Below are 23,117 nucleotides of genomic sequence, written 5' to 3'. Positions count from 1 at the left end.
CAAATCCCTGTGGTGACGGCATCAGTCACTTCACAAGGAAGCAAATCCACAAGCATCTCTGTCACAATGCTTGTGATAGGCATCATGGGAGCACGTCTGCACTAATGAGCACAAACACTGGCTGCCATGGAGTCACTTAAGAACAGAGTAACCTACTCTAAAAGGAGGCTTCATTAACTGCAAACAGCTAAACACAGAAGCTAACCCCAAATTTATATTAACAAAATGCACAAGAAAGTTATAAAAATATTTTATTGATGTTACAGGAAAAAAATCATAGATACTTAAACATTATTAAAAGTGCATATGTTAAAAAATGCTAACAACCCAATAACTTACATAGTGATAAAATCCAAAGTAGCAGGAAACAGTAAATGCTTCCGTTTGGTCCCCTCCCTAAAAAGCTATGACAAATATGAGCTATCCAGTGACTACTAAAGGTGACAACACAATCCTTTCATACTTGCGTCCAGTCACTTACACAAAGGCAGCTAACCCTCAGCTTCTGGAAACTGTGGGCACACTGTGCTCCAGTAATAGACAACCACTGTCTCCAAACTCTGACTCAGTTCCATCTAACACAAACTGCTGACAATCACTTGTTTGCGAACACCCAAGAGAAAGATCGTTTATTCAGATTTCAACAGCAGGTTTAGAAAGTCACAGTTGCCATGGAAACCACTCACTTCAGACACCAGAGCAGGCTAGGCTTCTCCTTCAGGTCAGTGGCACAAGCTGGATGCTTTGTTCACTTTAAATGCTCACGTTCTTAAGTCTGGAAGAAAACAGCATTTACACACCAAGTGAAACATCTTAAGATCATGAATTTCCGTTTGAAGACCAGGTATATGTGACTGGAGAGATGGCGCAGTGGTTGAAAGCACTGGCTGTTCCTGCAGAAGACGGGGACTCAATTCCCAGCACCCACATGAAAGCTCACAACCTCTTTAACTCCACTCCTAAGGGATCCTATACCTTCTTCTGGCCTCTGTGGGCACCAGATACACATGTGATGTACATACATGATGCCCATACATACACACAAGCAAACACTCATACACACGAATGTAAATATTTGAAAAAGAAAAGAGGACAATCTGCATGCCTGCCACCACCACACAGTTCTCACCGCTAACCAGACACCCAGGAACATGGAAGTCAAAAGCACCCAAACATCTGGAAACTCAACCAACCAGCCAGAGTCCAAGGTCTCAGCCACTGTGTGTGTGTGTGTGTGTGTGTGTGTGTGTGTGTGTGTGTGTGTGTGTGTGTGTTTGGGGGGGTTGGGGGGTGAAATCAGGGTCAGCCAAAGCTGTGGTGACAGCCAGCAACTCCTGTCCAACTAGCAACAGCAGGATCAAGTGCATCTCTTCCTTCTGATCACATTCCCCCATGAGGACTGCAGGGCACACACTCCATCAGCTGGGAGACCTGGTCCTAGTACCACCCATCACTCAGAAGATGACCTCCACTTCCCTGAGCCCCGTTTTCCCTGACTGCAATCCGTACTGTCAATTGATTTTCTCCAAATTCAGATGTGAGTGGAATGAAGGGAGGGACTATCTGTCTTTTTCACCCTAATCACAGCATGACCATTCTCAATACTGTACACTTATTTAATACATGTTATCAACACTCCCAACCAGGGAAGGGGTGGGTGTTCACTGAGACACATAAATTCTCTAAATAGTATGAAAAGAACAGAATTTTTGAAAAGATTTATTTTTATGTGCATGAATGTTTTGCCTATATGTATGTATGTGTATCACATGTGTGCCTGATGTCTGTGGAGGCCAAGGTGTCAGATCTCCTGGAATCGGAGTTACAGATGGTTGTGAGCCATAACATGGATGCTAGGAATTGAACCCAGGTCCTCTGGAAGAGCAACCAGTGATCTTCACCAGTGAGCTACCTCTCCAGCCCCTGAAAGGAATTTTTTTTAAAAAAGGGCTATTATACCCATCTATCCAATATCTACAGAAAATGGTAGAATTTGTCTCAACTTGGGTAAGATCACCCATTATTCCCATACTACTTCTCTCTAAGAACCATCCAGCCAACAGTCATCCACACACTATAAAATGGCCTCATGTGAACTTATCCACATTAAGACGCACATGCTGTCTTTATGAATTCTTTGAATGGCAGGGTGCCGCCTCTAAAAAGCTGGCACTTAGAACGACACCTCGTGAAGGTGGCCTCAGTCCCTGCAGCTGTGTTCAGTGGTGAATGCTTTGGTGCAGAGACAACAGGAAGTGATTCCCAGGCAGTCTGTGGGCGTACTCTCAGGAAGTGACTGCAAGGCGTTTTCACAGTTCCCTGTTCCAGACAGAACTCCAGGGATCTTACCTGGAACTTATCCGAGGAGCGAGATGAACATCACAACCCCCATAAACTGAGTGAAGAGCAGCAAGGGGGTGAAGAATGACCACACATTCCACAGAGCCAGGTTGAAGCTGAAAAGAACCCAAAGCAAACAGCTGACAACAGCAACTGAGATGACACAAGTATGTCCCACTCCAGAGTCTGGGGTTAAGGAGCTCCATTTGAGAACACCTATCCATGTACCACCATGACATGGTGCCTGTACCAACAGAAGCAGCACAGTTTCAAATAGTACCTGGACCTGGGATCCCACGGGCCACTGAGGGGGCGCGGCTCAGTAGATGTTAAGTCTCTCAGTGTTGTGGAGTATTTGTTGAACTATGCAAAGACTTGTTGCATTTGTGTAACTGTGTAAAGATGTGTTTTTACCTTGGCTGCCTAAGGCACCTGACTGGTCTAACAAAAAGCTGAATGGCCAACAGTAAGGGAGGAGGTATAGGCAAGACTGGCGGGCAGGAAGAGTAAGTAGGAGGAGGAATTTACGGTCAGGGAAGAAAGGAGACGACAGGCAGATGCCAGGAGCCAGACAGACAGACAGACAGACACAGAGGAAACAGGAAAGGAGGGCATATAGAATGAAAGAAAGGTAAAAAGCCCCGAGCAAAACGTAGATGAATAGAAACAGGTTAAATTAAGTTAAAAGAGCTAGTGGGACAAGCCTCAGCTAAGACCGAAAATTCATAATTAACAATAAGTCTCCATATCTTTCTTTGGAAAGCTGGTCGGTAACCCAAAAAGAAACTCCAACTATAAACAGCACCCAACATAGGGCCCCAATTTCCACATAGGGCCTGAGAAAACTAGAAAAAAGAAAAAAGAAAAGGCTACGGCTGCTTTAGGAGGCGCTGCTGGGCAGCAGGGTACCTGAGCAGCAGCCTTTAGGGTGCCTCTGCAACAGTTCCCCCAGAGTTCTGCTTTCAGAACAACTTCAAGGCTGCTAGCTGAGATGGTCCAGCCTCACAGATTATTCTAGCCAGGACTTCAGACAAGCCCTGCACTTTCCCATTACACAGAGACTGGACAACAAATGCTACAGCTAGTTTTCTTAGGACTTGACCATTATTTCAATTTTCTCAGGGTCCCTGGAGGACGCCGTCACCCACAGGCGACAGGAAGCAGTCTAGAGAACACAGTGCCCACATTCCCAAGAGGTGGGGTTTTGGTCATTCTGTGGTTTATGGATGTTTGTCATCATTTAGTGGGAATATAGGATAAAAAGACAACTATCAGCCAGGCGGTGGTGGCGCACGCCTTTAATCCCAGCACTTGGGAGGCAGAGGCAGGCGGATCTCTGAGTTCGAGGCCAGCCTGGTCTACAAAGCAAGTTCCAGGAAAGGCACAAAGCTACACAGAGAAACCGTCTCGGAAAAAAAAAAAAAAAAAAAAAGGACAACTATCCTTCAAAACTATTCATCTCAAATATTTTACATTGGTATGGATTTTGCACACTGATAACAAATTTAAGGTTATTTTTATTATATATATGTTTCTACTCTTGTTTAAGGTATTGTACCTATGCAGCTCATTTTAAAAAATGTACTATAAAGTTCTAGTCCTTCAAAGCTATTATTACAACCTGCTTAGGATAATTTTAAAATGTAGGTTAGTAGTTAGTCAAGCTTTGTAGTCATATTAGGTATGTTTTCAAGGTTAAACAGGTACATAGGTGGCCTTCAAACGCTTTAGAGACCTACAAAATATGGCATTTAAGATGTTTAATAACCTAAGGCTTTTCATGACAGTGAGCTATGTCTGCTTCTGGTATCACCAGTCTATTTCATAAAAGGATGATGGGCATCAAAGAACCTCCATATGGAATTCACTTTCATTGTGGCAAAACTAGCCATTTGGGCAAGAAACTGCCCTTGCCTCACTGCTGACAGTACCCTGTACAAACTGGACAAGCAGGACACAAAGGAAAAAGACTGCTGAACTCTGCCAAGACAAGGAGGGACAGTCCTTCAAAATTCCTGCTTCACAGAAAAGTCTGTTAGATATTCCAGGCTCGTAGGCAGAAGATGGATGCCCCTATGAGGCAGAGGAACCTTGGGTGACTGTCCAGGCAGTCAGCCGCTTCTGTCATCTCTATAGTTTTGGAAGTTGCTTGCTCTGCACTTCTGTTTACTCAGGTAACACTATATCCTTCTCAGGTCTCTGATGGAGTTGAAGATGAGACAGTTATAGTTATAGTTTTCCTTGTTACCTAATTCAGAAAAGAAATGTACATAAGATATGTAAAGTTTATATGGTTGAGAAACATAAAAGCTTAAATTGTTTATCTAAGAAAATGTTTTGAGGTCTAAAAAGATAATTTTGGGTTGGTAATACAAGTTAGGATAGAAAGCAAATTAGGCTCACAACTTCAGACTCACCAACATGGGATAGATAATGGAGTATTTTCTCTGAATTTGCCAAATGCAAATGAAATAGATATTGTAAATGTAATCCTTACTTGTAATCCTTACTTGATAACTGTTCTTACTGTATATACTCTTACCATGTTAAAGCTAAAACCTTTCTTTTCAGTTAGACAAAAAGGAGGAAATGCTGCAGAATATTTGTTTAACTATGCATTGCATAGTTATTGTACTGCATTTGTTTAATTATGTAAAGATGTGCTGCTGTTTTACCTTGCCTGATTAAGGCAACTGACTGATCTAATAAAAAGCTGAATGGCTAATAGCAAGGGAAGAGGTATAGGTGGGACTTGTGGGCAGGGAGAGTAAGTGTCTTTATTTGGGAAGTTGGATGGTGGCCCAAAGGAAATTTCAACTACAAGTTAGCATGTGGGGTGGACCACAAACTCAAATGGCTGCACTCTGCTTTATCATCTCACGCATCATTATAAGAAAAAGGTGAAATGACTCTTAAAACAGAATAGGAAAGCAATGGTGTAGACGATGCTATAAATCTTCATTGTGGAAAAACAGTATTCTTGTCACCAAATGAAATAAAACACTTTCTAAAAGCAAAAGAGTTTCAGTAACTGAACTGACAGGAGGAGAAGCTACCAGGGGAAACCATAAAACAAATGAATAAGCTCTCCAGTCAGCTATGGGTTTTAATATATAATCCTGGATAAATATAGATGTCAAATAACCACAAGTCACGGGTCTAAAACTAATCTGGCGTTTCTTGGGATGCTCCCACTACAGGAGACAAAACAACCTCGCTGGTCCACCCTCACCACAGAAAGGGTAACACTGACCTCAAACTGGCAAGCAGCCCAACTACAGCTGAAATCGGGTCAAAGAAAGTGCATTTATGCAGAATATACACATACCTTTAGGACTTTTGTACAAAAAAAATATCAGGATCTACTTTACATAAAGAAAAGCCAAAGAGCTGAAGCTTTGTTTTCTCTAAATGAGAGATATTTTTCTATAACTTAAAGGCTTTTCTTCAGTGAGCAAGTATTCCTTTTTTTTCCTAGCCTCTCTTCTTCACTGAGCACCTGTGGACTTACAAAGGTAGGTTCACTTGGCACTGTGTGAACATGAAATTAGCCAGGTGGGCAACAGGGAATGGGTTGAGCAGTCCTGGCGTGTGCACACTGTGAAAGACGAGTAACCTTGAAAAGGCACAGCTACTCCTACACTGTGCCACTAGACACTCAGGGAAAAGAGGACAGGTGTCCCTTAAACCTGGGGATCATTAGCTCCAAGATCTTGCAGAGACACAAATCTCCAAATGCTGAAAGAATACTGAATCTGCAGATCACCTGTACCTTCCCCCACATCCTTATGTCATACCTCTAGGATCCTGATGGCACCACATACTGTGAACTGCTACACAAGGTACCGTTTCTATGTTGGTTAGAGAACAAGAGAGAGAAAAAGTCTGCACATGCTCAACACAGATGGCATTCACTTTGGGGGACAGTGGCTGGTTGAATCCATGAATATGGAACCCACAGATAAAGACAGAGACAGCTCAACCACTTGAGAAGAGTCTGATGCTATCTAATGAAGCTGGAGGTATGTACACTTGGGTGATGCGCTGACTTCACCCTTCTGGGTATATGCACACTCATGTAAGGCCAACAGAGAACAGGAGTGATCTTAATGGCATCCTTCAAAACAACACCAACTATGAACAGCCTGACTGTGTGGCAGCATAACAGATACACTAGGACTCAGCCACACAGTGGATGACAAATGGCAATGAACAAGTGCTCTGAGAAAACACCAAGTGAACAGCACATACTTCTCATATGAGTTAAATGTTAAAGAATGGCGACTGTACAAATCACCTTCTCTAAGTTCAGAACACAGACAAACGAAACAGTGTTTATGGGATGCAAAAGTAGTATGTGCAGCGTTTGCATGGGCAGGAAGGTACAGCGAAGCAAGGGTCAGGAGTGATCACCAGGACGGGGGCTCCGCTCCTCCCTGACCGAAGTGAGATCTGCAGCAGCGCTCAACTCATGATTAACTCATTCAGCTGCACTTGGCGTTCCTTTTGTGTGTCTTAGCCATCACAATGAAAGGCACTTAATCAACAAAACACAGAGTGTGTGCAGAGGTCGCCAACTGTGTCTCAAATCACTAAGGCAGATTAAGAGAGAAAGAAATGAAGAGAGGAGACCCCAAAGGACAGAGTACCTGGGAACCCCTACCCTGCTGCTTAATTTAGGTTCTGGGTTACATTCCTCATTACTGACCACAGAAGGACTGCTTTTCACTCACATTCAACCTTTCGACAGCCACTCACCAAATCCCCGCTGCGATGAAAGTCGCGGTTGTGATGGGGACCAGCATGGGGTACTTGACATCGTACTCTTCAATCCCCCGGTACCACTCCAGATAGACTATGCAGTAAAAGGCGATGGACAGGCTGACAAACAGCAGGGCCCCGCCGAAGAGAAACCAGCTGTGGAGACAAAGAAGAAGAGAGAGCTGACAGCCCTGGGAGAAGCAGCCGAGACTTCCATGGCCTCCGTCTTTGGGTATGAGGTCATGTCTTCTGCCTCTAAGAGCACACTGTGTTGAGGCCAGGCCTACGGTTTCAACTTTCTCTCATCCCCAGAGCCCTGCCTCAGTGTTTGATGTCTACACTGTATCTGCCACAGAAGGGCATGTGGTCCCAAACCCCACTTATCGCTGTGGTTCATCCAACACATCATCTGTATGGAATCAGTTTTAACGGCCATGTCTAGGAAAGCCTAATAAAAAGAGACACACCTAAAGCCCTGAAAAGTCTACCTTCCCAGCACAGGCTCTCTAGGCAACACACCCAGGTGTTCCCGACATCCCGCACACACGCCTACCCAGCAGCAGTGCAGCCTGGTAATGAGTCTGCTACAGCAGGAAATGAGCTGCTGGAATCAGAAATGCCCCCGCCTCCATGCCAGACCCATCCTGGACTTGTTCCAAGTTCTAATGAAGGAAAAAGCACTCGCTAACGTGGCATTTCAGGTACTCTCCTCTCTCCCAGCAGGTTCTAAACTAGCCGAGAGATGAAGTTTGCTAAATGTGTCAGCTTTGTCGTCACTGACGGAGCTGAGAGCAGAGCATGGCTTTGGATAGTGAATAGTAACAAAGCCTGGGTTGACACTAAATCCCACACACAGACTTATTTCTAGGTTCCAGACAACAATGAAAACCTCCACCCTGTTAGTGTTACCTCTGCAGAATGAAAGCACAGAAAGCCAGAAGAGTCTGAAGGAAGCCTAAAGGAAGCAGACGCCCAAGAGTGGTGCTGGGTTCCAGTTCTTCATCTACAACTCACTTAGGCAAGTCACAAGACCCACCAGGGAATGGCGAATAGGATGGAAGGATGGGGAGGGGACTGGTATTTAACAAAATGCCTCCTCATAGAAGAGCAAGCGGTCCCTTCCCCAGGATTTAAATGAACTCCCTCATGCCTCACACCCTTAACAGCTCATTCCTTCTGTCTGCTTGGTTTCCTCCACAAGCAGTCTATGACCTCAAGACTTCTTTAAGGACTGTATTTCCCATAATTCAGCAAGACTGAATTCCTGTCTCCATCTTTTATGGCCCTACTGTTAGGTCCAGTCACCGCTCTTGGCACTAAACATAGCCCTCATGTGCCAGCTGTGACATCCCCAACATCACCCCCTTTTCTGATATATCTGATGGCCTCCAAACTATTCACACAGGATCCACAACTTCTGCATCACAGAACTCTTAGGATGCAGGATAGGGCTCTCTGGCCCTGGGTATGAAGGGCTATTTGACACCAGGACTCTGACCAAAGACTCCTCCCACTGACCTTCAAGGCAACTCTGAGTCACATCCTCTAATCACCCCCTTCTTAACTACTCTGAAACACACCTTTCTCAGGCCACAGTCCTCACTCCTCCTCTAGTTCTCAGGCCTTTTTTCTCCAGTCGTCTGGAGGCACAAGTGACAATTTTAAATTACATAGAATCAGCTAACATTGTACGTATGGGGGTTATGGGAAGTGGGGATACATGAGAGGACCATGAGATAGGAAGAAGACAATTAAGATGTTACATACACTAAATCCCCAGAACTCACTGTAAGTGAAAAGCTGCATCCTTTCCTAACATGTCCTAGTCTTCTCTATATCATCAGCAGTTGCCTCCAATATCATGCCTGACAGAGACTAACAAGTAAATGGATTTTGGTGTGTACGTGTGTACGTGTGTGTGTGTGTGTGTGTGTGTGTGTGTGTATGCCAGAGGTCAACAATGGGTGTCTTTCTCAGTCACTCTCTACACTGTTTTTAAGACAGGGTCTCTCACCAGACTTGGAGTTCACTGATTCAGCTGGACTGAGTGACCAACAAGTCCAAAGATCCTCTCTTCACCTACCCAGAACTGGAATGACAGGCAGACACCACCAAACTGGCTTTTTTCTTTTTTTTAAATATAGGTTCCGGGGATCAAACTCAGGTTGACCTGCTTGTAACAGCAAGCACTTCCAACTGAGCCATCTCTTAACCCTTCTGAGTATTCAACTGACAAACTGTTACATGCAAAACAAGAAGCAAAAAGGCTTTTTTGTTGTCTTTTATTCTGGCTGTCCGGGAACTCACTCTGTAGACCAGGCTAGCCTTGAACTCAGAGATCAACCTGCCTCTGCCTCCCGAATGCTGGTATTAAAGGTGTACACCCTATGCCTGTCGAAACAAGATTTTCTTACCTATTAGTATGGAAATTTTCTTTAAAGGTTTTAAAGAAATCAACATAATAAGTTACAACGATGGATGCCAAAATCCAGAATCCAGAATGAATGTTAAGTCTTGGAAGAGGTTTCTCCTTTATCTCATCAGCTGTGGAGGTTTCTGCAAAATAGGGGAGATTTTTGAGTTATGAACTTAACCAGTTTTTTAGGCCATATAAAGTCATCTCCTGGAACTTCCCAGTAACTAGAATCCCTCCCACTATACCACCAGTTCCTTCAGCAAGACCATCAAGGTAAGTTTATATGTAGGGGCAGAGATGCAGCCTGGTGGTAGAATACATGTTTAGCATGCATGAGGTCCTAAGTTCTATGTCAAGAACCAAACAAGCAAGCAACAGTAACACAGTAATGGTAGATTTACATTTGCTGAAATAGTTAATATGAGCTCACTAGAAAATATGCCCAGCATATTAATTACTCCTTCTAAATGACCTTGGAATCACATTTACACCTTCATAACCTTTTGGATATCACAATGCCACCCAGAAGTATGGGAATTTATTTCACATTTCCTCTAGGAAAGTAATTAGTCATGTTAACCAAGAAAAATGTCAAATGTATGGGGATGAGAAGGTTCAGTGAGTAAAGTGCTTGCAGCACAAACATGAGAACCTGAGTTCATCCCCAGCACCCACATAAAACTGAACATGGCAGTAGATGCCTGTCACCCCACTGCTGGGCCAGAGACAGGTAGATCCTGGGACCAAGGGAGGAGACTGGGGCTCAAAAAAAAAAAAAAAAAAAAAAGTGGAGACTGACAGAGGAAGATGCCCAGTGTCAATCTCTGGCCTCCAAAAGTGCTTATACCAATAAGTGCAAGAGCATGCACTAAAAAAAAAAGAGGGAATGCCACATACAATTAAAGTTATACCAAAATATTTTAAAGACATCAGCTTTTGAGGTAGCTCAAACACAGAACGGTACGCCAGAGCTCTAGCCCCTGAACAAAGCCTGGCCTGCTGCACAGATGATAGGCAAGTCATTTCTCTCCCTGCAAATCAAAATGAGGGGATCCTGACATGCCCTCTCTGTATTATCACATGAGGACCACTGGTCTCCAAGTGAGCTAGCTTCAGATCTGGATTCTGATAGTACTACATATTCTGATAGAGGTTAGTACTAACACAAGTTCTTTAAGGTATTTTGAAAATGCATGGATCGTGATGTCTTGGCCCAATGTTGCCAGTATTTTGAAAAGCTAATAGATGAGCAAAGGTTTTTACAACATCCAGGTCAAATATCTCTAAAATGAATGGTCTCTCATCCTTCGGAATTCTTCCTTACAAGCAAAAATACATCATGAGTTGTAGTTTGTACCCAAACGGTGGCATGCCATACATTGTTCTGCGCTTCCCTCTGAAAACTGCCCACAGGGATATATAAAGGCTTATCTGGTTAGGCATGGTGGCGCATGCCTGTAATCCCAGCATTCGGGAGGTAGAGGCAGACGGATCTCAGTGAGTTCCAGGCCAGCCTAGTCTACAAAGCGAGTCCCAGGACAGCCAGAGCTGTTACACAGAGAAACCCTGTCTCGAAAAACCAATCAATCAATAAAAAATAAAAATAAATAAATTCTGTAAGCCTATCTGATGGTAGAGATACATCCGATCTAAACGTATTTAGCTAGCTTTCTGCTGACAGGCAGCTAGGCATCTCCTAGGCATTGCAGTCCGTACCGTATTACAAGCAAAGCTGAAAGGAAACACTCTGCGCACGTCTCTGTGTAGGTTCTTGGGTTAATTCTTCAGACTAAGAAACTACTGTTGGTTTTAGTTTTAAAGGGTGTTGCCAAACCCGTGTTAAGTCAGCTCGCCACAGAATGCGGAAGCGCAGCTCAGAGGAGGATGCAAGAGTTGCAAGACCTGTGGAGACCCTGAACACAGAGTCGCAGCCCTACTTGGTAAGCCCTGGGACCCAGAGCCCGTGGAGCCTCACCTGGTCTGGCGTCGTCCTCACAGTCCAGCCCCGCTTCGGAAGGAAATAGGTAACGCCTCCGGAGCTGCTCCCGAGCCCACGGAGCGTCCATCTTGGCGCCCGCCAGTGCGACGGAAGTGACACACGCAGCACTTCCGGCGCCAGCTCCTTGGGCGGAACCTCCCGGCGTCCTGATTGGAGCTGTATTCTCCTTGCGATTTTAGTTGACCCAGAACTTTAAAATACTGATCTCTGGTCTCAGGCGCAGCGAGTCCCGGGGTTATTCCGATCTATGGAAGCTATGGACGACCAAGATTAGCCTTGCCTCTGGCTAACCGGTCGGAGAACATCCAGTTCCCAGCATCTAAACGCAGAAAATAACCTTCTGTCCAAGCCTGAACTTCCAAACCTCAGTCTCCTGGCTACTCCTGTTCTGTAGGATTTGCCTTCCTAGTCTAGGATGGGTTGTGGGCAGTTCCAGGAAGAGCAAAGAACCACCAGATCAGGGAGAAACGACCACTGAGGTTAAAATGAATTTGTCTCCCAGTTTACCAGAAGAAAGCAGGATGGTGACAGGGTTTCATTCAGCATTCTGAACCCCAAAGATAAGGTGGTGGGTTTTTTTTTTCTAACAAATGCCTTTAAGGTTGTTTTACAGAAGTATAACGTTTCACGCGCTTCCTTGGAGTAGCGCGCACTAGTAACTCAGAGACAGATCCCCAAGTTCCATGTGCATAACGTGGAAGTATGAAAGAGCATTCAGTCAGACTGTGACTCTTGAGGGTGCTCCCCACCCAGGCATGTGATGACACCTTTTGCCTCCAGAGTCTACATTTCCCCATATAAATAAACTTCAGCTTGCTCTGCTTTCTGGGAGTCAGTTTGGGAAGCAATCCCCCATGTTCCTGTTTGTTGCAAATACATTTCGCTGCCATCACTATTTTGGTGTTCTGTTCCTTTTGACTCTCACCAAGAGGTGGACCCATTGAATCTGGTGACACTGACAAACTGAGTGACTTTGGGCAAGAAAGGAACCTCTCTGAGATTGTTTGCTTTTCTGCCTAATAGACATTATATCCACCTCAATATCTGACTTGTTGGGCTTTAAGAGAAGATCACTGGTTTGTGGCTCCTGTGAGCCCTCTTCTCCCTGCTTGTGAAAAATAGCCCTATCTAGACTGTGGGAACCAGACTGCTTTTCTAGCCGATTGCCCCTACCACCCAGTGCCCATGATCTGCATTTCATTGGTTCACGACTTTTTTCCTCTATCAATAATCCTATTGTTTATTCTCCTACTCTTTCCCTAGTGAGTCATGAGCTGAGAAATTTTGTGCTTAACCATTCAAGCGTTTATTGCACCTGCTGTTTACTAAGACTGTCGTGCAGGGGCTAGGCTATGGAGACGGAGATGAGTAAGACTTGACCCTGTGCCGGGTGGTGGTGGCCCACGCCTTTAATCCCAGCACTCGGGAGGCACAGCCAGGCAGATCTCTGTGAGTTCGAGGTCAGCCTGGTCTACAGAGCAAGATCCAGACAGACACCAAAACTACACAGAGAAACCTGTCTTGAAAAAAAAAAAAAAAGGAAGAAAAAAGAATTGACCTTGCTCTAGAGGTGCCCCTGGTTCAAAAGTGACCTGAGACATAGAAGATAGAACAGTGCTATTAGAAATGTCCAGAAGTGTTTCATAAATGCAGCCATCGTTTTCTGACCAGCTACTTGCAGTAAATGATGAAGACAGAGGTAGGAATGTAGTGGTGAAGACAGTGTCAGTATGGTGCCATTACAGAAATGCTGTATGTGGGGTTATGGGAGTATGGAAGAAAGGTGATGTGCTCTGCCAGGGTGTGTGAGGAAGCCAGAGAAGTGGGCTGACTATAGTGCTACCTCCCAGAAGAAAAATCTGCATTAGTCAGTGAGCACTCTTTAATATTGTCTCTATGCTGTGGGGATTGGTGAAGAAAGAGTAAGAGAAGAGTTGAGTTTCTCTGGATTTGTTTTTGTTGTGACTTTAGCCTTTCTGCATCCTTTGAGGCCAAGAGCAACAGCTGAGCAGATCATATGGCCTTCCTAAACAATAAGTCCTCTTTCCTGGTTTTCTTTTCTTTCCAGGATCCTAAAGAACTAGATTCAGCTCCTCTTTGCTCTCCCTTTCTTTCTCTTGTACAAGGTTAGAAGTCTTGTTAACAGAAAAGTCAGTTTGTCCCATCAACTACAGACTTCTGTTTGTCTCCTAGAAGAAGGGTCACCGCTGGGCCTCCCTTGAAACTGGATATTCCCAGGAGAATCACAGCCATTCTGAAGTTCCCATATGTGGTATATTTGGGTCAGGTCAAGTTTCCCCTCTGGTGTTTTCAGAGACTTTGTATTTAGATCTGAAATCCTTCCAGGATTTCCCCCCTGGTATTTTTTAACAGCACTGCTTTTACACCATATTGATGATACTTAAAAGCTGATTGGAACCAGTCCAGTATTTAATGACATCTTCTCTGCTGAGGCCCCTCTCCTAAGTTCTTCGGTGTATTCACTGTGACACCTTAATTATAGATATGCGATACAGGCTGCAACCAACAAAGAAATTTTCATTTTCAATGTTGATTACCTGTGGGAGAAAATGAATTTGACTCTGACCTCTGCCCATTAGCCATCTAGTTAAGTCCACATGTTTATAGACCATTGAATCCTGCTCCATTTCTGTGGGTTCTTGGTCAAGTGATTTCAGTGTGATAATGTACCAGTCTATTCATCCATAAAGCTACGTACACTCAAATGGAGATAACACCATTCCGAGAGCATTACTCCATGCCTGTTGTGGCCTATGCATCCAAACAGTGGTGGCTGCTGTTCTCTACACCCAGATCTGACTTGCCAGCCTGCAACATCATCTGACACTTGCCTTTGTGCTCTCTCTCTCTCTCTCTCTCTGTGTGTGTGTGTGTGTGTGTGTGTGTGTGTGTGTGTCTGTACCTGCACCTGCTGATGGTTGAACCCATGGTTGTGCATTTGCCAGGGAAGTGTTCTAAACACTGAACTATATTTCCAACCCTGATCCACTTGCTCATTTCTTCATCAATTTCCTTGTCTTTGAACTCTAGATCCTCACTGTTCGTGTCATCCTTCCAAGAATTATGAAGCTTGATTTTCATTCCTCACTTAACAAATTCTCCTCAGTTAGGCTGGAGTAGAAGTAGTCATGTCCTCATTGTCTGGTAAATATTGAGCACATATCAGGGACTCCATCACCTGCTTTCAATTTGGACCTAATAACAGACAACTCCCCCATCTTTCTTCCTCTCTGCTGTGGTCTTACTCAGTTTTCAAGAGGCTTGCCCTGTCTCAGAGGAGCATGACCAAGACCCAACCTCTCGGTCCTGGAAATTGATGCTGAGCTATTGAGAAGATCTTCTCTGGTACTTTGGTCACCTGTGAGGTCAGTGTGAACTGGAAACATGGGGGAGCCCATCTAGGAAAGGAGCCCTGAAAGGCTAACTGAGAGCATTATTCCCACTCGTGGACCATCCTGAGTCCTAGTTAGCTCAGCTAATAATATGAACCCCAGAAGACTGTGGAGATGGTTCAGTGGTTAAGAGTACTTGCTATTCTTGCCAGAGACCCAAGTTCCATTCTCAGCACCCACATTAGGCAGCTCACTACCAACCACCTATAACTCTTAACAACTGGATGCCTCCAAAGACACCAGCACACATGTGAACAACAACACACATACACACACACACACACACACACACACACACACACACACACACACAGAGAGAGAGAGAGAGAGAGAGAGAGAGAGAGAGAGAGAGAGAGAGAGAGAACTAATCTCAGTATGAGCTCTGGAGCAGGTGGCCTCGCTGGCCATCATTACTGGCTGTGGTAGTTTGAGTAAGAATGGCCCTGTAGAGTTGTATATTTGAATGCTTAGTCACCAGGGAGTGGCACTATTTGAGAAGGATTGGAAGGATTAGGGGGTGTGGCTTTATTGGAGTAGGTGTGACTGTTATTATCCATTGCTGAGAGTTTATACATTTTCTCTTAAATTCTCCACCACACACATTTTAATTCTATGAGTGCATGTGTTTGTATGTTGGTGGGTGCACATCCATGTACAGGTGCTCATGAAGGGCAGAGGGAAACCTCATGTATCATCCTTAGGAAGGCTGGCCACTTCTTTGAGACAGGGTCTGTCATTGGCTTGCAACTCACCAAGTAAGCTAGGCTAGTTGGCCAGTGAATCCCAGAGATCACGTTGTCTCCATTTCCCTGGTGCTGGGCTTACAGCCATTTAACCACTATCCCTGGTATTTCCCATGAATTCTGGTGATCAAACTCAGCTCCTCATACTTGAGAGACAAGCACTCTACCAACTGAGCCAGCTCCTGCCAAATGCTGTTTTGAGTGGTGGTGTAATTTGGATAAAAAGTGTTCTCCCTACAGGCTCATTAGTCTAGACACTGGGTTGCTGGGGAGGTTGTGCAGCCATGCTGAGGAGAAGTGTAACTAATGGTATCACTGGGAGGCAGAACCTTTGAGGATTGTGGCCCTGCCCTACTTCAGGTCTGGTCCCTTCCCTGCTTCCTTCTGCTGCCCTGATGTACGGAACCCTGCTGGGACCTTCCCCAGGCTTTCCCTGCAAGGATGGACTGCAATCACCAGCCAAAAAATAGCCTTCTCTTAAGTTTCTATTAGCCGTTCTGCCCAGCAAGGGGAAGAATAACTAACACAAGTGGTTTCCTGTTCTTACAACCCTGTGGCCAGACTGGTGAAGCCCTCTTCTTTCGCTGTGCCCTGTAGATGGGCAAGCAGGCTGTGAGAACCTCCAGGAAAACTGTTACATGCACAGCTCTGAGTGAATGCCTGTCACCTGGGAAGTGCCCAATAAGTGTTAATATATATCATTTCAAAGCCTTTCATTCTAAGAAGAAAGCATGGTGAAAAATAATGCCCTCACTCATAAATAAAATAATGAAGGGGCCTGGAGAGATGGCTCAGTGGTTAAGAGCACTGGCTCCTGTTCCAGAGGACCCAGGTTCAATTCCCAGCAGCCACATGGCAGCTCACAGCTGTCTCTAACTCCAGTTCCAGGGGATCTGACACCCTCACACAGACACAACAAACAATGCACAGAAAAAATAAAAATAAATAATTTTAAAAATGAGTGTGTCTCTTCACACACGTGTCTATTTCCACAACAAAATCTATAGCGTTACCAAGGCATAGAAAGATCAAATATTAACATCATGCAATATCTTTTAATGATATCAATAAAAAACATTCTCACCAGCAGGGGGCAGAAGAAGCCGACCATCTTCAGCATTCCTTCCAACAATGAACTGGATCAATTTGGTAAGTGTTTCCCAGTAGATTGTTAGAGAAAATTGTGATTTTAATACGCTTTTCTTTGTCTACATATTTTTCACATGTTAATTGTTTATACATAAATGTGTAACTTTTGGGAGCATTTTCTCCTTGCTTACTTTCACCATGGATATTTGTGAATATCAGATCTACTTTGCAGATTTATTTTAACATTTCAGTTCGATCATCTCCATACCTTGCATTTTTGTCCTGTGCTTCACTTCGTATAGCTGTGACAAACAGCTTCTGAAGGGCTTTACTAACTAGGAGGGTCTAAGTGGAAAAGGGCAGTTCATGGGCCATGCTTTTTGAGATGTCACTTACCATTGCCAACAGCAATCCAACCGTATTAATGGACAGTTCCAATACTAAATAATTCATAAGTTTGAAATTGTCCTTCTGAGTAGCGTGACTTTGCATCATCCCACTTTCTCCTGCTCGGGACACATGAATCACCCCTTTGTTTGGAATATCTGCGTTGTATGCATTAGCCACCCTGTGGGGAGGGGACAGACAGACAGACAGGGGCACACAGAGAGACAGAGAGATTTATACAACTTTCATTTCAATACATTCATTATGATTGTTCTGTTATGTTCATAGTTATTGTTGTTAGTACCTTACTCTGCCTAACATATAAATTGCATATAACATGCTCACGTATTTATAGGAAGACAGAATGTATGTGGGCTTCAATGCCACTGCAGCTTCAGGCATAGCTGGGTTCTTAGACCATCACCACAGATCAGAGAGCCCGTCACTCTAACACCCAGAAGACAGTCTACATTGTAAATATCACTTGAGCACACCCATGGGCTTGGTTATTACTTCTAAACAGTTAGTCACTTAACTACCCTGGAAAAAATTTTTGACTAATAAACCGCAATGATAGACAGCCCCATTAACTCCCAAGGCCAGGCAGCCAGTGGAGAAGAACAGGGCGACCCCTGGCTGTCTGTTTCAGGTAGGTGACAGGTGTTGGTCTCAGCTGTCTAACCTGGCCAGGAAGAATGCCATTCCTGAGACTGCAAGAAAAGAGGCATCAGGAAGCAGGGACCTGGCTGGGGACCGAGACACCTGGTGGGCAGGCAACTTTAACTGTATGTGTCTCCGGGTGCTCCTGGAGATTTCTGGACAATCTGGGAGTGTTGGTTCTGTGGAAGGACAGTTTCTATGGTGAAATTCCCCCATTGGAATTGTAAGCCACCATCATGTTGCCAAAGCTAGAGGAGATGGAGGTATACCCTGGTGAAACTGTTTGTGCTCAACATACCTAGAATTAGACTGCTGGATGTCAGTTTTGGTCACTGGTATACATAGGGCCAAACAGAATGAACTCATTTTTCCCCCTTTCAGTAAAAGAAAAGTCCCTGGGGCTGAGGAAATGACTCCATTGATAAAGTTCCCGCCATGCAGGGGTGAGACCTGTATTCAGATCCCGAGCCCATGCACGAAGCTAGATGTGGAGTGTGTGCCTATAAACAGAGATGAGGGCAAGGTGTGTGTGGAGGCTGATTGATGCCTGAAGCTCATTAGCTGGCTAGCCTTGCCAAATCAGGGAGCTTCCAGTTCAGTGAGCAACCCTGTCTCAAACAATAAAAGTGAACAAAATTAAGCAGGCAGGAAAACTTCTTATGGATTGCAACTACTTGATAAGGTAATTTTAAAATGTAACTTAAAAGGAAACTTAATTAACCAAAGGTGGAAAGCCATTGAAGAAAGCTACCTAACGCGCAACTCTAGGCTCAGCTCTCATGCATGCCCATCCACAAGGACATACGCACATATCCACACTAATACACTAACAAGTACATACACCACACACACAAACACTGCAACACACACCTCCATATTTTTGAATGACTGCCATCCATGAAAGTATTTTGTTGTTGTTGTTTTTGTTTTTTTGAGACGGGGTTTCGCTGTGTAGCTTTGCGCCTTTCCTGGAACTCACAGTGATCTGCCTGCCTCTGCCTCCCGAGTGCTGGGATTAAAGGTGTGCACCACCACCACCTGGCCCCATGAAAGTATTTTTAAGTGGTAGAGAATGGATAAATGTTCAAGGCCCTGAGTTGCCGGCAAGAACAAAATTAAAAGATCTTTCTGGTCATGTGATCCAGAAATCCCTGGGTTGGTCTTTTTTTTTTTTTTTTTTTTTTTCAAGCAAAAGTGACTCATGTAGGACAGGGTGGCACTCACCTTTAATCCCAGCATTCAGGAGTGAGGCAAGCAGAGCTCTGAATTTGAAGCCATCCTGGTCTACATAGAGAGCTCCAGGACACCCAGAGCTACATGGTGAGACCCTGTCTCAAACAAACAAAAATATCCACCTAGAAAATCCTTATGATAAAAAATTAAACTCTCGGTGCTGAGAAAAGACCAGGGAAAATAAGGTCTGTGATGGGGAGATCTAAGGAAAATTTGAGGCAGGGTAAAGTCTTGATCAGTTCTGATTCTGCTACTTGTTATATGACCCCTGACAGGTCTCTCAAGCTCTCTGCAGCCCCCCCCCATCTGTTGCATGGGATGCATTACCCTTCTTGGGAAAAGGCATACAAATCCTTCTAGATACACATACAGGGCTTGGTTCTGTGCCTGGAATGCAGAAAATGCTCCATAATAGGGAGCAGCGATGAATGTAACCAAGGTAAAATCCAGACCACAGGAAAAGGTAGCCAGGGAACAGCACATTGTCGATTTAATGCGCAGTGGGAAGAGACAGTAGGACAGCCTTAGAAGGCTGAAGCTGCTGCATGTGCTGGAAGGCAGAGGCAGAAAACCGTGGAGACGGGATGGTGATGGCAATAATTGTAGCTCCTGAAGCATTTCCCATGCATCAACCTTTGAATCCTTCCAGCAGCCCGGTGATGTATCTACTGCTACAATTCTCATTGTCCATGTGAGGAAACTGAGGCACAGTGTGATCTGTCATGAGATGTGAAGAAGTTTTCCCTCATTCCTCTGACCTGAGGGAACACTTCCTTTGGGATCTGGTTGTAACAACTGACTGAGCACAGGGTAGGTCTTGCCTTCTCATTCATGCCTATTGTGGGTGCTACACACCAGTCACAACATTTCTTTTCTGGAACCCAGTCGGGGCCTTAGAGTCCTGAAAAGCAGTGAGCATCACTCCGAACTGTTGAGAATCAGTAAGTCAGAGGGAATTAATTTGCTTCACTGACTCAAGGGTTCAAGATACCCCAGATAACTGAATAGAGATGCACACAAGATTGCTTCTACAGCAGTGAGAATCTGTGTGTCATTCTCTGAGACACTTGACACCTGCTTTTAATGTGTACCCAAACCCACAAGGGCTGAATACATAAATGTGTTTTTGGTTTTTTTTTGGGGGGGGGGGGTTTTGTTGTTTTGTTTTTTTGGTTTTTCGAGACAGGGTTTCTCTGTGTAGCTTTACGCCTTTCCTGGATCTCGCTCTGTAGACCAGGTTGGCCTCGAATTCACAAAGATCCGCCTGCCTCTGCCTCCCGAGTGCTGGGATTAAAGGCGTGCGCCACCACCGCCCGGCCATAAATGTGTTTTGAAAAGGAAATTTCCCGCCGAGTTTAGGAAACTCAAGTGGTCCAAGTTGACATTGGGAGATGAGTCCCCAGGCACAGAAGTCAACTGGATTCTGAGCCTCCCTGTTACAGGTTGAATCCAGAGTGTCCCCCACAAAGTGCATGTTTAAGCACTTGCTCCCCAATAGGTGGCATATGGAAGTAGGTCACTATGGCAGGGCCTTTGAAGATAATAGCTTAGCTGTGCTTTCCTGGCCATGACGGACTAAAACCCTCCGCAACCATGATGAGCCCTGCCCACCACCTTCTTTGTATAAGTTTTGCTCGGGTGTTTATCACCACAACAATGTAAATATGTAACTGGTTAATACATTCCCTTTGGGCCTCACCCCAAGGCCAGTGTCATACTCTTGAGGAGACCCCTTGGTCTCAATTAAAGAAAAACAAGTTTGCACTCTGTCTTAGTTTGCTTTTCTATTGCTGTGATAGAACACCATGACCAGGGCAACTCTCAGAAGGGAGGGTTTATTTTGGGCTTACGGTTCTAGAGTTCCGCATCATCACAGTAGGAAAGCATGGCAGCAGTAGACCCGTGGCTGGAACCCAAAGCAGAGAGCTCACGTCATAAACCCTCAACAGGAAGCAGAGGGCGTAAACTCAGAAGGGCGAAAGTCTTTAAACTCTAAAGCCTGTCCCCAGGGGTGTACTTCTTCGAGAAAGGCCACACCCCTAAACTTCCCCAAACAGTGCCATGAACTGGGGACCAAATAGTCCAATGTCTGAGAACATGGGAGACATTGCATTTAAACCACCACACGCTCTAACCTTTAAAAGGAATAAAATAAGAACTACTGGACTGGAGAGATGGCCCAGCTAAGTGCTTTCTGCATAAGCGTGAGGACCCAAGTTCAATCCCTAGAATCCACGTAAAGAGGCTAGATGTAGTGACGCACTGATCTCAGCCCTGGGGAGGCAGAGGCAGGATGCCCAGGCTTGCTGGCCAACTAGGTCACCCTAACTGCTGGGGTAAGCCCCACACTCCAGTGGGAGTGCTTGTCTCATAAAACAAGACAGGTGGTTTCTAAGGAGCATGTGAGGTTGATGTCTGACCTCTGTGTGCACACATAGGTCTACATGTATACACACTGTGCAACATGAACATGCCTCCTTCCAGGTGCACACACACACACACACACACACACACACACACACACACACACGCGAGAGAGAGAGAGAGAGAGAGAGAGAGAGAGAGAGAGAGAGAGAGAGAGAGAGACTGTAAAAGTCTTATGACATTAATGGCTTTCTGAATCCTTCAAGAGACTGTGGATTCAGGCTGAGCTGCCTAACACTGCCCCATGCAAGGAGTCTGTGAGGGGCCGTCCTCTGACAGGACTATCAGTCTCCCGATTCAAGTTCACTAGCAAATCCCCAGAGCAACGCTGTTAAAACTGTATCCTACCTCCCTTTGATCTGCAGTGGAGAAATCCAATCTGTGGGTGACTGGGGGCCTCAGACAGAAGTCAGCCTGAGGTCACTGGGAAGGGTAAAGAGGAGCAGGAAGCTGTTTCAGTAGCTCACAATGGCCACTCTGTGGCCCAACAAAGGCCTGCCCTCCTGAGTGATGTCTGACCTTTAAACTCCCACAAACATATGTATTTGCTCAGCAATTACAATTTAAACCACCAAAGGGGCTGTGTAAACCCTTGTATCAAAGGAATAAATTAAAGCTTGCAAGGCTCCCACGACAAAGGAAGGCAGAACAACACGGGCGCTCCTAAGAAAACAGGGCTCTCTTCTCCAGTGAACACTTTCCCTCAGAAATCCTGTTTTGTGACTGAGATGACAAAAGTCAGGCTCAATCCCCAATAATAGAAGCTGAAAATCTGCCTGCTAAGGGGCCTGGGTGAGATGGGAAGTTCTTTAATGAAGAAGACTGAGGCGACGTGGCTAATGCCATTCTTTCTCAGCAAGGGAGTCACTTACGCCTTCGTGTGGTGGCGTGTACATGTTGGTGCATGGGTGTTGGGTGCACACACACATATTTGGAGGCCAAAAGACAAGCTTGAGTGTTGTTAACCAGTCACCATCCACTTCTCTTCCTCCCTCCCTCCCTCCCTTCCTTCCTTCCTTCGTTCCTTCCTTCCGAGACAAGGACTTTCACTGGCCTGAAACTTGGGGATCTGCCTCTCTGCCTCTCCAGCACTGAGATTACAAGCTGTATCACCATGTTCAGCTTTTGTTTTTCATTAACATGGTGAGGGACTAGGCATTTAGGCAGACCCTTGATAGGCAAGACAGATAGGTACAGGATCATGATTAGGTAAACAAAGATGGCAAACTTCCAAGATGCCTGGCTTCTTCTTCGTATTCCTGACCAGAGACAGAGGCTCAGGACGACTTTATGCCAAAGCTGTGGGCCTATTGTCCACCCTGTTTTTGTTCAAACTGACTAACCCCAATTTAGGGAACGAGGACCCTTCAAAGTTTTTTAAAAGTCCCAGCTTCAGTTTCTCAAGTACAAAGGATCTTTCTCTGTGTGCTTCCCGTGTGTGTGTGTGTGTGTGTGTGTGTGTGTGTGTGTGTGTCTGCTTGCTTCCTCACCTCTAGCATAGCCTTTCTTCACTGGCTGATTCTATCCCCTGCTGCTACTTGTGCTCAAGAGTTTTCCTGCTTTTTAATTCTTTAACTGGCAGAGAAAACAAATCCAGTCTAGACCCGCAGACAGAAACAATGGATTCTGGGGGTGGGACTTGGACCCCCATG

The 23,117-nt window shown here is 45.0% G+C and overlaps 1 protein-coding gene across 2 annotated transcripts; it reads right to left on the bottom strand.

The window, feature by feature from the left end:
• Positions 1–229: 229 nt before the first annotated feature.
• Tmem128 (transmembrane protein 128) lies at positions 230–21,924 on the bottom strand. 2 transcript variants are annotated; one of them, XM_059275799.1, is made up of 8 exons: positions 21,814–21,884; positions 20,892–20,947; positions 17,158–17,329; positions 11,493–11,835; positions 9,516–9,657; positions 7,099–7,257; positions 2,350–2,456; positions 230–775 (listed from the first exon to the last, which is right to left on the bottom strand). In XM_059275799.1, the coding sequence occupies exons 4-7, from the start codon at positions 11,581–11,583 to the stop codon at positions 2,357–2,359; spliced, it is 492 nt and encodes a 163-aa protein (XP_059131782.1). In that variant the 5' UTR covers positions 11,584–11,835; positions 17,158–17,329; positions 20,892–20,947; positions 21,814–21,884; the 3' UTR covers positions 230–775; positions 2,350–2,356. The 2 variants fall into 2 exon arrangements, with proteins under 2 accessions (XP_059131782.1, XP_059131781.1); XM_059275798.1 differs by lacking the exon at positions 20,892–20,947 and having other exon boundaries at positions 21,814–21,924.
• Between the last annotated feature and the right edge of the window lie 1,193 nt (positions 21,925–23,117).

This window comes from Peromyscus eremicus, chromosome 10 (assembly GCF_949786415.1).
Source record: "Peromyscus eremicus chromosome 10, PerEre_H2_v1, whole genome shotgun sequence".
Taxonomy (NCBI): domain Eukaryota; kingdom Metazoa; phylum Chordata; class Mammalia; order Rodentia; family Cricetidae; genus Peromyscus; species Peromyscus eremicus.
The sequence above is the reverse complement of the archived record's forward strand: the minus strand, read 5'-3'. Positions and strand labels throughout refer to the sequence as shown.

Coding starts and splice junctions, on each gene's coding strand:
- Tmem128 (XM_059275798.1), bottom strand. CDS start 11,583: ATGGACGCTCCGTGGGCTCGGGAGCAGCTCCGGAGGCGTTACCTATTT. Junction 9,658..11,492: donor TGAGGACGACGCCAGACCAG/GTGAGGCTCCAC, acceptor CCTATTTTGCAG/AAACCTCCACAGCTGATGAG. Junction 2,457..7,098: donor TTCATCGCAGCGGGGATTTG/GTGAGTGGCTGT, acceptor GGTTCTTTTCAG/CTTCAACCTGGCTCTGTGGA.